The following is a 13,777-nucleotide window of genomic DNA, read 5'->3' as shown; positions in this document are numbered from 1 at the left end:
GTTATATTGTTACAAGGTATTTTTATGCTTGACATATCTTGTTAGCATGAAATGCTGACAACTGTGATGCCTTTTGTTTTTTTCTCTTTTTTCTTCTTTTTCTTTATCTCTTAAGTCTCACTTGAGTTCAAGATAGATGTTATGCCATAATGTTCAAATGATGTAGCTAACTGCACTTAGGTATGCAATGAGTTGGACCCCAGTGGGTATTTCTAAAGTTTATGTTTTTATGTTTAACTTTGCTTGTTATTTAAGTTTTGTTTTTTTAAACCAGGTGTTTCCTACCAGATATAGAGGTGAAAGGGTGAGGTGGGCTCGAAGAACTAGAGAGACTCAGGTATCATGGATAAATGTTGGCGGGAGGGATCTGTGGGGCCTAGATAGACTTTCTGGGACAGAGAGACAAGGGACATGGAGAAAGGGGGATGGAGGAGATCAAAGATGACACATAATATTAAACTAATCTCTCATAACGTTAGGGGATTCAATACAGATACCAAAAGGAGGACGGCAATGACACACTATTTGAAATTAAAAGCTAACATTATATTTCTCCAAGAAACGCACTTTATATCGCAGACAATTCCAAAATACTGGACGCAGCAATTCCCCCATAACTTCCATTCTACGACAGATACTAAGAAAAGGGGGGTGACAATACTAATACACAAATCTCTAGATTTTATATTGGATAGTGTAATGAGTGATAATGAGGGTAGGTTTGTGATAGTTAGAGGTACAATACAGAATACCAAAGTCACTCTTTGTAATGTGTATGCACCCAATGAGACGCAGAATTCCTTCTTTGACAACATTTCACAACATCTTACTCAGTGGTCACAAGATAGGATAATTCTAGCGGGGGATTTTAATGTATCCATGACCTCCTTCTCGGGGGAGGGAACCGGAAGTCAGTCAAGCAAGCAGCATCGCCATAATGCGATAGTTAGGTCAATCAGGGACTCCCTAGGAGCACACAATCTTATAGATTCATGGGAAGCGGTTGGTAACTCTAAACATGACTATACTTATTATTCACCAGCACACAACTCATACTCAACCTTAGATTATATCTTTGTGAGTCAAATATTGACAACTAATTTGGTAACATCTTACACGCAAACATGCGTTTGGTCAGATCACTCATTAGTAGTCCTAGAAATGGCGGGCATACTAAATTTCTTAAGGCCAAGGTCTTGGACATATAACCCAACATTACTTAGGAACCCGGGAATATATGATAGGATAACAAAAGCAATGAAGGAATATTGGCAGTTAAATGAGGGGACAACAGATAATCCGTTGATAACTTGGGCAGCACATAAACCAGTGTTGAGGGGTCTGCTTATTAAAGAGAAGGCCATAGTAGTAAAACAAGCGACACAAAGAACGAGCACACTTCAGAGGGAGGTAGAGACACTTGAGCAGGAACATAGGCGCACTTTGTCATAGAGGGTTTATAAGTCCCTTCAATCCAAACGTACGGAATTGTCCACTATTTTGAATGAAAACTCTGTTCGTGCGGCTTTGAGGTTGAAGGCACATTACTATGTATATGCGAACAAGCCAGATAAATATTTGGCATACAAATTGAGGGAGAGAACCAAGCTCTTCGCAATCCCCTCCATTCACAGACAGGGGGGGGGGGCTTTGACCTCGAATCCGCAGGAAATAACTGAAACTTTTGCTCAGTACTATGAGAATCTTTATGATGGGAAAAAGGTGGCCCCGGGGGACATTACTCGACAGACAAGGGACCTATTAGGTCAGATTGACCTACCATTAATACAGGAGTCAGACCTTACAGCACTTAACGCGGAAATTTCACCCACGGAAATATTAACAGTAATTAGAGACCTAAAGACAGGGAAGGCACCGGGCCCAGACGGACTGACAGGGGAATATTATAAGTTATTTAAGAAAGAGATGCTGCCCCACTTATTGACTTTCTGCAATAGTATTTTGGCGGGAGGGGAATTGCCTCGTGATATGTTACAAGCTAAGATAGTGGTGCTACCTAAAGGAGGGAAAAACCCGAAGTACTGTCAAAATTATAGGCCTATTTCACTGATCAATACGGATCTAAAATTGTTTACAAAAATAATAGCCAACAGACTCAAATTGATATTGCCATCACTGATTCACAAAGACCAGGTGGGATTTATTATGGAAAGGGAGGCCCCGGACAATGTAAGAAGAATCTTGACTCTAGTAGATTATTTAACACAAACCAAGACACCATCACTACTTTTATCACTCGACGCGGAAAAGGCATTTGATAGGGTAGATTGGTCCTACATGTTTAAAGTATTAGATAGAATGGGCTTTAAGGGAGCTTTTATAAGGGCACTGACAGTCATATATTCAAGACCGTCGGCGGTGGTGGGAGCGGCGGGATACTTGTCGAGGCCCATTGATATTTTAGGTGGGACCAGTCAGGGGTGCCCGCTCTCGCCGCTGCTGTTTGCCATTAGCATCGAACCACTGGCAGCACTTATCAGACAATCGAAGGAAGTGTCGGGGGTGCAAATAGCCAGCAAAGAATATAAATTGACACTGTTTGCGGACGATGTGCTCTTGACCCTGACCAGACCTCTGATCTCTTTACCTAACCTATACGATATTTTAGAGAAATTTTCAGGGATCTCGGGCTTTAAGGTTAATCTGGACAAAAGCGAAGCTTTATCGATTTGTCTCCCACCCCATACAAAAAAGACGATTGAATTAAACTTTGATCTTACATGGGCTAAATCTCATATCACTTACCTGGGAATTAAGATTAACAATACCTTTTCAGAACTATATAGATTAAATTACGTACCCATCTATAAAGCCATTAGGAAGGATTTAAATAACTGGAATAAGGGTAGATTTTCATGGTATGGACGGCTATCGGCTATTAAGATGAACGTTCTTCCTAGGATCCTGTATCTTTTTAGAGCCTTGCCGATTGGGGTTCCCCTGGCAGACTTAAATACCCTGCAATCCGACCTGTTGCGATTCTTGAGGGGAGATAGGAAGGCGAGAATAGCATTGCAGACTCTAAAACAACACAGACAGATGGGGGGGATTGGAGTTCCGAATATGGTAGACTATTATCAAGCCTCCAGGCTAGCACAAACGGTCATATTGGAGAAAGATTTTCAGGGAGTGATCTGGCCAAAAATAGAAGCAGATATTGCAGGTAGAGAGAATCCGGCAGATATCTTGTGGGATCCCTCAGGAAGTACAAAAAGGCTCACATACAAATCACCTGTGACACAAGACACTGTACACACCTGGCATACGGTTTCCAAAAAAAAGGGGTTACTTCATCCTTATTCACTATTACTACCCGTGAAGTTCTTGTTGCCTGAGGAACTCAGAAAAACAGTGGGGAAGTGGGACAACAAGGGTTTGTATAGAGTGGCAGACTTCCTAGATAAAACAGCGATACTTACCTTTAATCAGGTTAGAGACAAAATCCATCCATACACATTAAATTGGTTTCTTTACTTACAGATCTCATCAGCTATCTCTAAATATATGTCTAGTAGAAAAAGCCAACCCTTGACCCTATTAGAAAAGTTATGCAGCACACAAACCAGAGGGAAACATGGGATCTCTCAGATATACTTGGCGTTGCAAGGGAAGAACACCACCCATAAGTCTCCTCTCATGGAGCGATGGGAGAGGGATACAGGAGAAGTAAGAGAAAAGGCTAGATGGGAACAGATCTTTTCAGAAATTGGGAAGGGCATGCTTAGTGCTGATATGAGAGAGAACTGTTTGAAGGTGGCCTTCAGATGGTACCTCACGCCGGAAAGGACAGCTCATATCCCCTCCTTGAATAGCGCAGCTTGTTATAGAGGGTGTGGGGAGAGAGGGACATATAGGCACATGTGGTGGGACTGCCCAAAAGTACAGCCGGTGTGGCAGGGCCCCTCGAGGTTACTTAGTGACACACTGGAAGAAGAGATTGATCTAACAATAACTCAGGCACTCCTGCATGAAAGGGTTAGGCCGTTTAACTCAGCAATCAACACTTTTGTTAGGATACTGTGCACCTGTGTGCGCGTATGTATAGCCAGACACTGGAAGGTAGGAGCACCGGGGTGGGCAGAAGTACGAGATAAAATAAACAACACTTACATAATGTTAGAATTGGCGGCATGGGCTCAGGGAAATACTGATCAGTTCCAGAAAATATGGTTTTATTGGATTTTGAAGGGCTACACGAGACCACACACTAACCAGGGGAGAGACGAGAGAGAGAGATCAGGACAGTAAGAAGGTTGGAAGGGGGTTAGAGACATCCATTAAGGCTTGACATAAATTGCCTATACTCACGTGATACATTCAGTAAGGATATGATATTAGACTCTATTATAAACTGGTAAAACATCGAGAGAGCTTGGAAACATCTGGAAGGGGAGGGGGGAAGGGAAGTTAAATTTTTAAGTTCATAATGTATGTAATTGCAAGTCGCTATATAGGGTGAGGCAACTGTTATGTGTTAATTTTTTACCTTATTGGCCTACTGTAATAAGCATGTATGATGGAAATATGTGTATAATGTAACCTACCTCTACACAATGTTTATGACTTGTACTTTGTTTTTGAAAATCAATAAAAAATATTTCAATTAAATACCATTCTATTAATTGCATTCTAAACTACAATAATCTGTCATTGAACATTTCTGCTGTGAACGTGCCTGTAGATACATCTCTTTGTTAAAGCTTTTATTTAAAAGGATGTAAAAGTTAAGTTGAAATTGCATTTCATATATAATTATAAGACTCTTTTAAAATGTATCACTTGCCAAGCAACACCTATTAAACAGCACAATAACCGCTGGGGATAAGGTGACATGTTACACATACAAGTCACAAGCAGCAGTCTGACCATTCACAGGAGACCAATGTATATGTAAGCTGACTTCTACAGTGTTAGTAATAGAAGCATGTTAGAAAAATAAAATAAAAATAGTAGTTCGAAATACAATTGAAAGCAAGAACTGCTATAAGCTGGAAGTATACAGATAAGTGTAGTATAAAATTTTTAAAGTGAAGGTAAACTTTGATGAATGAAAGCCCGTTTTTAAAAAATATGGGCTTTCATTCATCAAAGTTTACCTTCACTTTAAGCTAAGTTTTTAAAATACCTTTTATTTTCAGTTAATATATTAATTTAGTTTAGCTAATTTGAACAATTTAAACAAACATGTTACTTAAAACTGGAAAGAGATAAAATATTGCAACTTTCTTACAAGAACGGTGAGCAGCAGAGCTTGTGTTTTTGGGTCAGTTAGGACCTCCTCATCCAAAAGCACATTTGACTCGGAGACAGAGACTTTACGCAAATGAGGATGCTGCTGCGGAGATGATATTCTCGGTGTGTCTGGAAGGAGAAAGAGAATGCTATTATTAATATTATTATTTAAACAAATTTGATCTTAAGTAAATCCAGATTCCACAGATAATACATACAATTATACAAATTGCACATGCAATTAAAAGTTTTTGTTTGTAGTTTATATCAATTACAAAACTTTCAATTTAAGGTTGAAAAGTAGAAAATGAATACATTTTTCCTTAGTAATACAAAATACTTGACATTACCACAGCATGCCGAAAAAGCTGCAAAGGCTATCACTTCTGTGTTATACTAAATACTTGAGCCCTAGCAAATATTTTATAGGACACATTATGTGGTATAAATCAGTGTACAAGCATTTAGCCTGCTACTTTTAGTTTTACACTAAATACCCACCAATGTCATAATCATTCTCTGCAACTCTTCTCATTTTGGGAGGTGTAGTGATACCAGACTCAATCTCCTGTCTCTTAGGAGCCTTAGTGTCAGATATTAAGTGGTCAAAGCTTTTCCTTGTACCTATCAAAGTAGCAGAAAATTTTCTTTAACTTATATTTAAACAATATATTTAAAAGATTGGCCATGTGATATGATTTGTAATGAAAGGGTAATGTGAAACATTTATAACTCAAGGTAACAAGTTTAAATGGATATGAAACATTACTCCTTTAGTAAAAAAAAATGTTAAACGTAAAAAGACTACTATACAACATATTCAAATAGACCCAGCACCCTAGACAAATATGCCAAAAAATGTTTATTCACATCAATAAATACAGAAGGGAAAACATCATGATATAAATATATCAATGTGGGGCCCCAACCCATTCACTCAAACATTCAGACTGCATTCAAATTCAAAAGCATAAGCTAAAAAAGCCCCCAAGGTGCCCCAAGGGCCTGAGTCATCATACAAAAAAGTGGTTTTAAATATCAAGAGATGTCTGTGTTAAGCACTTTCCAATATTTTTTTCATAGATTGTTAAGTCCACCTCTTAGTTACTGGGATCAATCGAAAATGAATCGTGTCCTCACTCTGACGAGGAGTCCCGAAACTGGTGTCGGAGTTCTACCGATGTCATCACGTGATAGAGGCGCTGCTGATACAGAGCACGCCACAACCAAGATAGCGTTTTTACACCCGATCAAGACTTTGTGAATTTGGAGCAAGGAGATGGCTTGTCACCATTGAGGAGTCAACCGCAAGTATTAATCTGTGTTTGCTTGAATACGAATAGTGATATTATATACAGAGGCGGTTTGGAACTGAATTGTAATGCCTGTGGTCCCAAGCGTCACATATATGATGAATACATGTGAAAGGTTTGTGATGCTGGAAGGAGGGTGTACCGCTGGAAGAGTGCTATAGCTGCAGTATCTCTATAGAGACTTTGGTCTTTGGTTATGTTGCAGGACAATATATTTTTGCAACTTAAATGTGTACATATTTAAGTTAAAAAAAAGAAGAAAAAAAAAAGAAATAAAGGTTAAAATTCTTTTAAAATAATGAATGATATGTATTGCAATGATTTCTATTAAGCATAAACAACTGCTTAGTTTTTTTTTACAACAATGAAACAGACTGTTTTACATCCCTTTAATGGTTTGATTTTATCTGCTATAACTTCCAGTCCTCAAAGACTAAACCTTAAAGGGACAGTCAACACCAGAATTTGTGTTGTTTTAAAAGATCTATAATCCCTTAATTACCCATTCCCCAGTTTTCCATAATCAACACAGTTATAATAATGCACATTTTACCTCTGTAATTACCTTGTATCTAAGCCTGTGCAGACTGCCCCCTTATTTCAGTTCAGTTGACAGACTTGCATTTTAGCCAATCAATGCTCACTCCTCGGTAAATTCACGTGCATGAGCTCAATCTTATCTATATGAAACACATGAACTAACGCCCTCTAGTAGTAAAAATGCGTTAAAATTAGAGGCGGCCTTCAAGGTCTAAGAAATTAGCATATGAACCTCCTAGGTTTAGCTTTCAACTAAGAATACCAAGAGAACAAAGCAAAATTGGTGATAAAAGTAAATTGGAAAGCTGTTTAAAATAACATCCCCTATTTGAATCATGAAAGGTTTTTTTTGGGACTTGACTGTACCTTTAACAAAATAATAACCTTTATAAACAGAAAACCAAAACATAATTTATGCTTACCTGATAAATTCCTTTCTCCTGTAGTGTGATCAGTCCACGGGTCATCATTACTTCTGGGATATTACTCCTCCCCAACAGGAAGTGCAAGAGGATTCACCCAGCAGAGCTGCCATATAGCTCCTCCCCTCTACGTCACCTCCAGTCATTCGACCAAGGACCAACGAGAAAGGAGAAGCCAAAGGGTGTAGTGGTGACTGGAGTATAATTTAAAACATATTTACCTGCCGTAAAAAACAGGGCGGGCCGTGGACTGATCACACTACAGGAGAAAGGAATTTATCAGGTAAGCATAAATTATGTTTTCTCCTGTTAAGTGTGATCAGTCCACGGGTCATTATTACTTCTGGGATACCAATACCAAAGCAAAAGTACACGGATGACGGGAGGGACAGGCAGGCTCTTTATACAGAAGGAACCACTGCCTGAAGAACCTTTCTCCCAAAAATAGCCTCCGAAGAAGCAAAAGTGTCAAATTTGTAAAATTTGGAAAAAGTATGAAGCGAAGACCAAGTTGCAGCCTTGCAAATCTGTTCAACAGAGGCCTCATTCTTAAAGGCCCAAGTGGAAGCCACAGCTCTAGTAGAATGAGCTGTAATTCTTTCAGGAGGCTGCTGTCCAGCAGTCTCATAAGCTAAACGTATTATGCTACGAAGCCAAAAAGAGAGAGAGGTAGCAGAAGCTTTTTGACCTCTCCTCTGACCAGAGTAAACGACAAACAGGGAAGACGTTTGTCGAAAATCTTTAGTTGCCTGTAAATAAAATTTTAGGGCACGAACTACATCCAGATTGTGCAGAAGTCGTTCCTTCCTTGAAGAAGGATTTGGACACAAGGATGGAACAACAATCTCTTGATTGATATTCCTGTTAGTGACTACCTTAGGTAAGAACCCAGGTTTAGTACGCAGAACTACCTTATCCGAGTGAAAAATCAAATAAGGAGAATCACAATGTAAGGCTGATAACTCAGAGACTCTTCGAGCCGAGGAAATAGCCATTAAAAATAGAACTTTCCAAGATAACAACTTTATATCAATGGAATGAAGGGGTTCAAACGGAACGCCCTGTAAAACGTTAAGAACAAGGTTTAAACTCCATGGCGGAGCAACAGTTTTAAACACAGGCTTAATCCTGGCCAAAGCCTGACAAAAAGCCTGAACGTCTGGAACTTCTGACAGACGTTTGTGCAACAGAATGGACAGAGCTGAGATCTGTCCCTTTAAGGAACTAGCGGATAAACCCTTTTCTAAACCTTCTTGTAGAAAAGACAATATCCTAGGAATCCTAACCTTACTCCAAGAGTAACCTTTGGATTCGCACCAATATAGGTATTTACGCCATATTTTATGGTAAATCTTTCTGGTAACAGGCTTCCTAGCCTGTATTAAGGTATCAATAACTGACTCAGAAAAACCACGTTTTGATAAAATCAAGCGTTCAATTTCCAAGCAGTCAGCTTCAGAGAAGTTAGATTTTGATGTTTGAAAGGACCCTGTATCAGAAGGTCCTGTTTCAGAGGTAGAGACCAAGGTGGACAGGATGACATGTCCACCAGATCTGCATACCAAGTCCTGCGTGGCCATGCAGGCGCTATTAGAATCACTGATGCTCTCTCCTGTTTGATTCTGGCAATCAATCGAGGAAGCATCGGGAAGGGTGGAAACACATAAGCCATCCTGAAGGTCCAAGGTGCTGTCAAGGCATCTATCAGGACCGCTCCCGGATCCCTGGATCTGGACCCGTAACGAGGAAGCTTGGCGTTCTGTCGAGACACCATGAGATCTATCTCTGGTTTGCCCCAATGTCGAAGTATTTGGGCAAAGACCTCCGGATGAAGTTCCCACTCCCCCGGATGAAAAGTCTGACGACTTAAAAAATCCGCCTCCCAGTTCTCCACTCCCGGGATGTGGATTGCTGACAGGTGGCAAGAGTGAGACTCTGCCCAGCGAATTATCTTTGATACTTCCATCATTGCTAGGGAGCTTCTTGTCCCTCCCTGATGGTTGATGTAGGCTACAGTCGTGATGTTGTCCGACTGAAACCTGATGAACCCCCGAGTTGTCAACTGGGGCCAAGCCAGAAGGGCATTGAGAACTGCTCTCAATTCCAGAATGTTTATTGGTAGGAGACTCTCCTCCTGATTCCATTGTCCCTGAGCCTTCAGAGAATTCCAGACGGCGCCCCAACCTAGTAGGCTGGCGTCTGTTGTTACAATTGTCCAGTCTAGCCTGCTGAATGGCATCCCCCTGGACAGATGTGGCCGAGAAAGCCACCATAGAAGAGAATTTCTGGTCTCTTGATCCAGATTCAGAGAAGGGGACAAGTCTGAGTAATCCCCATTCCACTGACTTAGCATGCACAATTGCAGCGGTCTGAGGTGTAGGCGTGCAAAGGGTACTATGTCCATTGCCGCTACCATTAAGCCGATTACCACCATGCATTGAGCCACTGACGGGTGTTGAATGGAATGAAGGACACGGCATGCACTTTGAAGTTTTGTTAACCTGTCTTCTGTCAGGTAAATTTTCATTTCTACAGAATCTATAAGAGTCCCCAGGAAGGGAACTCTTGTGAGTGGAAAGAGAGAACTCTTCTTTTCGTTCACCTTCCATCCATGCGACCTTAGAAATGCCAGTACTAACTCTGTATGAGACTTGGCAGTTTGAAAGCTTGAAGCTTGTATCAGAATGTCGTCTAGGTACGGAGCTACCGAAATTCCTCGCGGTCTTAGTACCGCCAGAAGAGCACCCAGAACCTTTGTGAAGATTCTTGGAGCCGTAGCCAATCCGAATGGAAGAGCTACAAACTGGTAATGCCTGTCTAGAAAGGCAAACCTTAGATACCGGTAATGATCTTTGTGGATCGGTATGTGAAGGTAAGCATCTTTTAAATCCACTGTGGTCATGTACTGACCCTTTTGGATCATGGGTAAAATTGTCCGAATAGTCTCCATTTTGAACGATGGAACTCTTAGGAATTTGTTTAGGATCTTTAAATCCAGAATTGGCCTGAAAGTTCCCTCTTTTTTGGGAACCACAAACAGATTTGAGTAAAACCCTTGTCCCTGTTCCGACCGTGGAACTGGATGGATTACTCCCATTAATAAAAGCTCTTGTACGCAGCGTAGAAACGCCTCTTTCTTTATTTGGTTTGTTGACAACCTTGACAGATGAAATCTCTCTCTTGGGGGAGAGTATTTGAAGTCCAGAAGGTATCCCTGAGATATTATCTCTAGCGCCCAGGGATCCTGGACATCTCTTGCCCAAGCCTGGGCGAAGAGAGAAAGTCTGCCCCCCACTAGATCCGTTCCCGGATCGGGGGCCCTCAATTCATGCTGTTTTAGGGGCAGCAGCAGGTTTCCTGGCCTGCTTGCCCTTGTTCCAGGACTGGTTAGGTCTCCAGCCTTGTCTGTAGCGAGCAACAGATCCTTCTTGTTTTGGAGCAGAGGAAGTTGATGCTGCTCCTGCTTTGAAATTCCGAAAGGAACGAAAATTAGACTGTCTAGCCTTAGGTTTGGATCTGTCTTGAGGCAGGGCATGGCCTTTACCTCCTGTAATGTCAGCGATAATCTCTTTCAATCCGGGCCCGAATAAGGTCTGCCCTTTGAAAGGTATATTAAGTAATTTAGACTTAGAAGTAACGTCAGCTGACCAGGATTTTAGCCACAGTGCTCTGCGCGCCTGAATGGCGAATCCGGAATTCTTAGCCGTAAGCTTAGTTAAATGTACTACGGCATCTGAAATAAATGAGTTAGCTAACTTAAGAGCTTTAAGCTTGTGTGTAATCTCATCTAACGGAGCTGATTCAAGTGTCTCTTCCAGAGACTCAAACCAAAACGCTGCTGCAGCCGTGACAGGCGCAATGCATGCAAGGGGTTGCAATATAAAACCTTGTTGAACAAACATTTTCTTAAGGTAACCCTCTAACTTTTTATCCATTGGATCTGAAAAGGCACAGCTATCCTCCACCGGGATAGTGGTACGCTTAGCTAAAGTAGAAACTGCTCCCTCCACCTTAGGGACTGTTTGCCATAAGTCCCGTGTGGTGGTGTCTATTGGAAACATCTTTCTAAATATCGGAGGGGGTGAGAACGGCACACCGGGTCTATCCCACTCCTTAGTAACAATTTCAGTAAGTCTCTTAGGTATAGGAAAAACGTCAGTACTCGACGGTACCGCAAAATATTTATCCAACCTACACATTTTCTCTGGTATTGCAACTGTGTTACAATCATTCAGAGCCGCTAACACCTCCCCTAGTAATACACGGAGGTTTTCCAGCTTAAATTTAAAATTTGAAATATCTGAATCCAATCTGTTTGGATCAGAACCGTCAGCCACAGAATGAAGCTCTCCGTCCTCATGTTCTGCAAGTTGTGACGCAGTATCTGACATGGCCCTAACATTATCAGCGCACTCTGTTCTCACCCCAGAGTGATCACGCTTACCTCTTAGTTCTGGTAATTTAGCCAAAACTTCAGTCATAACAGTAGCCATATCCTGTAATGTGATTTGTAATGGCCGCCCAGATGTACTCGGCGCCACAATATCACGCACCTCCCGAGCGGGAGATGCAGGTACTGACACGTGAGGCGAGTTAGTCGGCATAACTCTCCCCTCGTTGTTTGGTGAAATGTGTTCAATTTGTACAGATTGACTTTTATTTAAAGTAGCATCAATGCAGTTAGTACATAAATTTCTATTGGGCTCCACTTTGGCATTAGCACATATAGCACAGATGTCTTCCTCTGAATCAGACATGTTTAACACACTAGCAAATAAACTAGCAACTTGGAAATACTTTTTAAGTAATTTACTATAATATGAAAACGTACTGTGCCTATAAGAAGCACAGAAAGAGTTATGACAGTTGAAAGTTAATAAACTGAAAGGTTATAGCATCAAATCTTTGTAAAAAACACAATTTTAGCAAAGGCTTGTTCCCATTAGCAAAGGATAACTAGCCCTGATATAGCAGAAAAAAAGTTACAGAAATAAACGTTTTTTATCACAGTCAACTACAATCTCACAGCTCTGCTGTGAGTGATTACCTCCCTCAAAACAAGTTTTGAAGACCCCTGAGTTCTGTAGAGATGAACCGGATCATGCAGGAAATACAATGAGCTTCTGACTGAATTTTTTGATGCGTAGCAAAAGCGCCAAAAAAGGCCCCTCCCCCTCACACACAACAGTGAGAGAGATCAGTAAACTGTCATAAATTAAATAAAACAACTGCCAAGTGGAAAAAAATAGTGCCCAAAATATTTTATTCACCCAGTACCTCAGAAAATGAAACGATTTTACATGCCAGCAAAAAACGTTTAACATAAATTAAGTGTTGTTAAAAAGCCTGTTGCTAGTCCCTGCAAATTAGGCTAAAGTCTTATGCACACAGTATAATTCCAGTGAAGTGCCATTCCCCAGAATACTGAAGTGTAAAATATACATACATGACAGCCTGATACCAGTTGCTGCTACTGTATTTAAGGCTGAGTTTACATTATATCGGTATGGCAGAATTTTCTCATCAATTCCATTGTCAGAAAATAATAAGCTGCTACATACCTCTTTGCAGATTAATCTGCCCGCTGTCCCCTGATCTGAAGTTTACCTCTCCTCAGATGGCCGAGAAACAGCAATATGATCTTAACTACTCCGGCTAAAATCATAGTAAAAACTCAGGTAGATTCTTCTTCAAATTCTACCAGAGAAGGAATAACACACTCCGGTGCTATTATAAAATAACAAACTTTTGATTGAAGGTATAAAACTAAGTATAATCACCACAGTCCTCTCACACATCCTATCTAGTCGTTGGGTGCAAGAGAATGACTGGAGGTGACGTAGAGGGGAGGAGCTATATGGCAGCTCTGCTGGGTGAATCCTCTTGCACTTCCTGTTGGGGAGGAGTAATATCCCAGAAGTAATGATGACCCGTGGACTGATCACACTTAACAGGAGAAATTTACATTTCCTGATACATTTATCCATATTTGCAGAGAATAAAACGTTGGGACAGAAAAATACAGGGAAGCAGGCACGTCATTGACCAGACACAACTGCCTGGAAAACCTTCCTGCTAAATGAAGCCTCCGAAGAGGCAAAAACATCAAAATGATAATATTTCATAAAAGTATGAAGAAAAACAAGTAGCCGCTTTGCAAATTTTATCCCATTGAAGCCTCATTCTTAAAAGCCCAGGAAGCAGCTACAGGCCTTGTGAAATAAGTTGTAATATGAAAAGGGTGAGATT

The 13,777-nt window shown here is 40.8% G+C and overlaps 1 protein-coding gene across 7 annotated transcripts in view; it reads right to left on the bottom strand.

The window, feature by feature from the left end:
• The window catches only part of NF1 (neurofibromin 1), a 1,508,106-nt gene that overhangs the window by 197,840 nt on the left and 1,296,489 nt on the right, over window positions 1-13,777 (bottom strand). For all 7 annotated transcript variants that reach the window (XM_053707520.1, XM_053707522.1, XM_053707523.1 and 4 more), the window contains 2 exons: window positions 5,755-5,877; window positions 5,252-5,382 (listed from right to left, as the gene is read on the bottom strand). In XM_053707520.1, the coding sequence (XP_053563495.1) occupies window positions 5,252-5,382; window positions 5,755-5,877 (254 nt within the window). The remainder of the gene's footprint in view (window positions 1-5,251; window positions 5,383-5,754; window positions 5,878-13,777) is intronic.

This window comes from Bombina bombina, chromosome 3, assembly GCF_027579735.1.
Source record: "Bombina bombina isolate aBomBom1 chromosome 3, aBomBom1.pri, whole genome shotgun sequence".
Lineage (NCBI taxonomy): Eukaryota > Metazoa > Chordata > Amphibia > Anura > Bombinatoridae > Bombina > Bombina bombina.
Note: the sequence above shows the minus strand (reverse complement) of the source record. Positions and strands in the feature narration are given on the sequence as shown.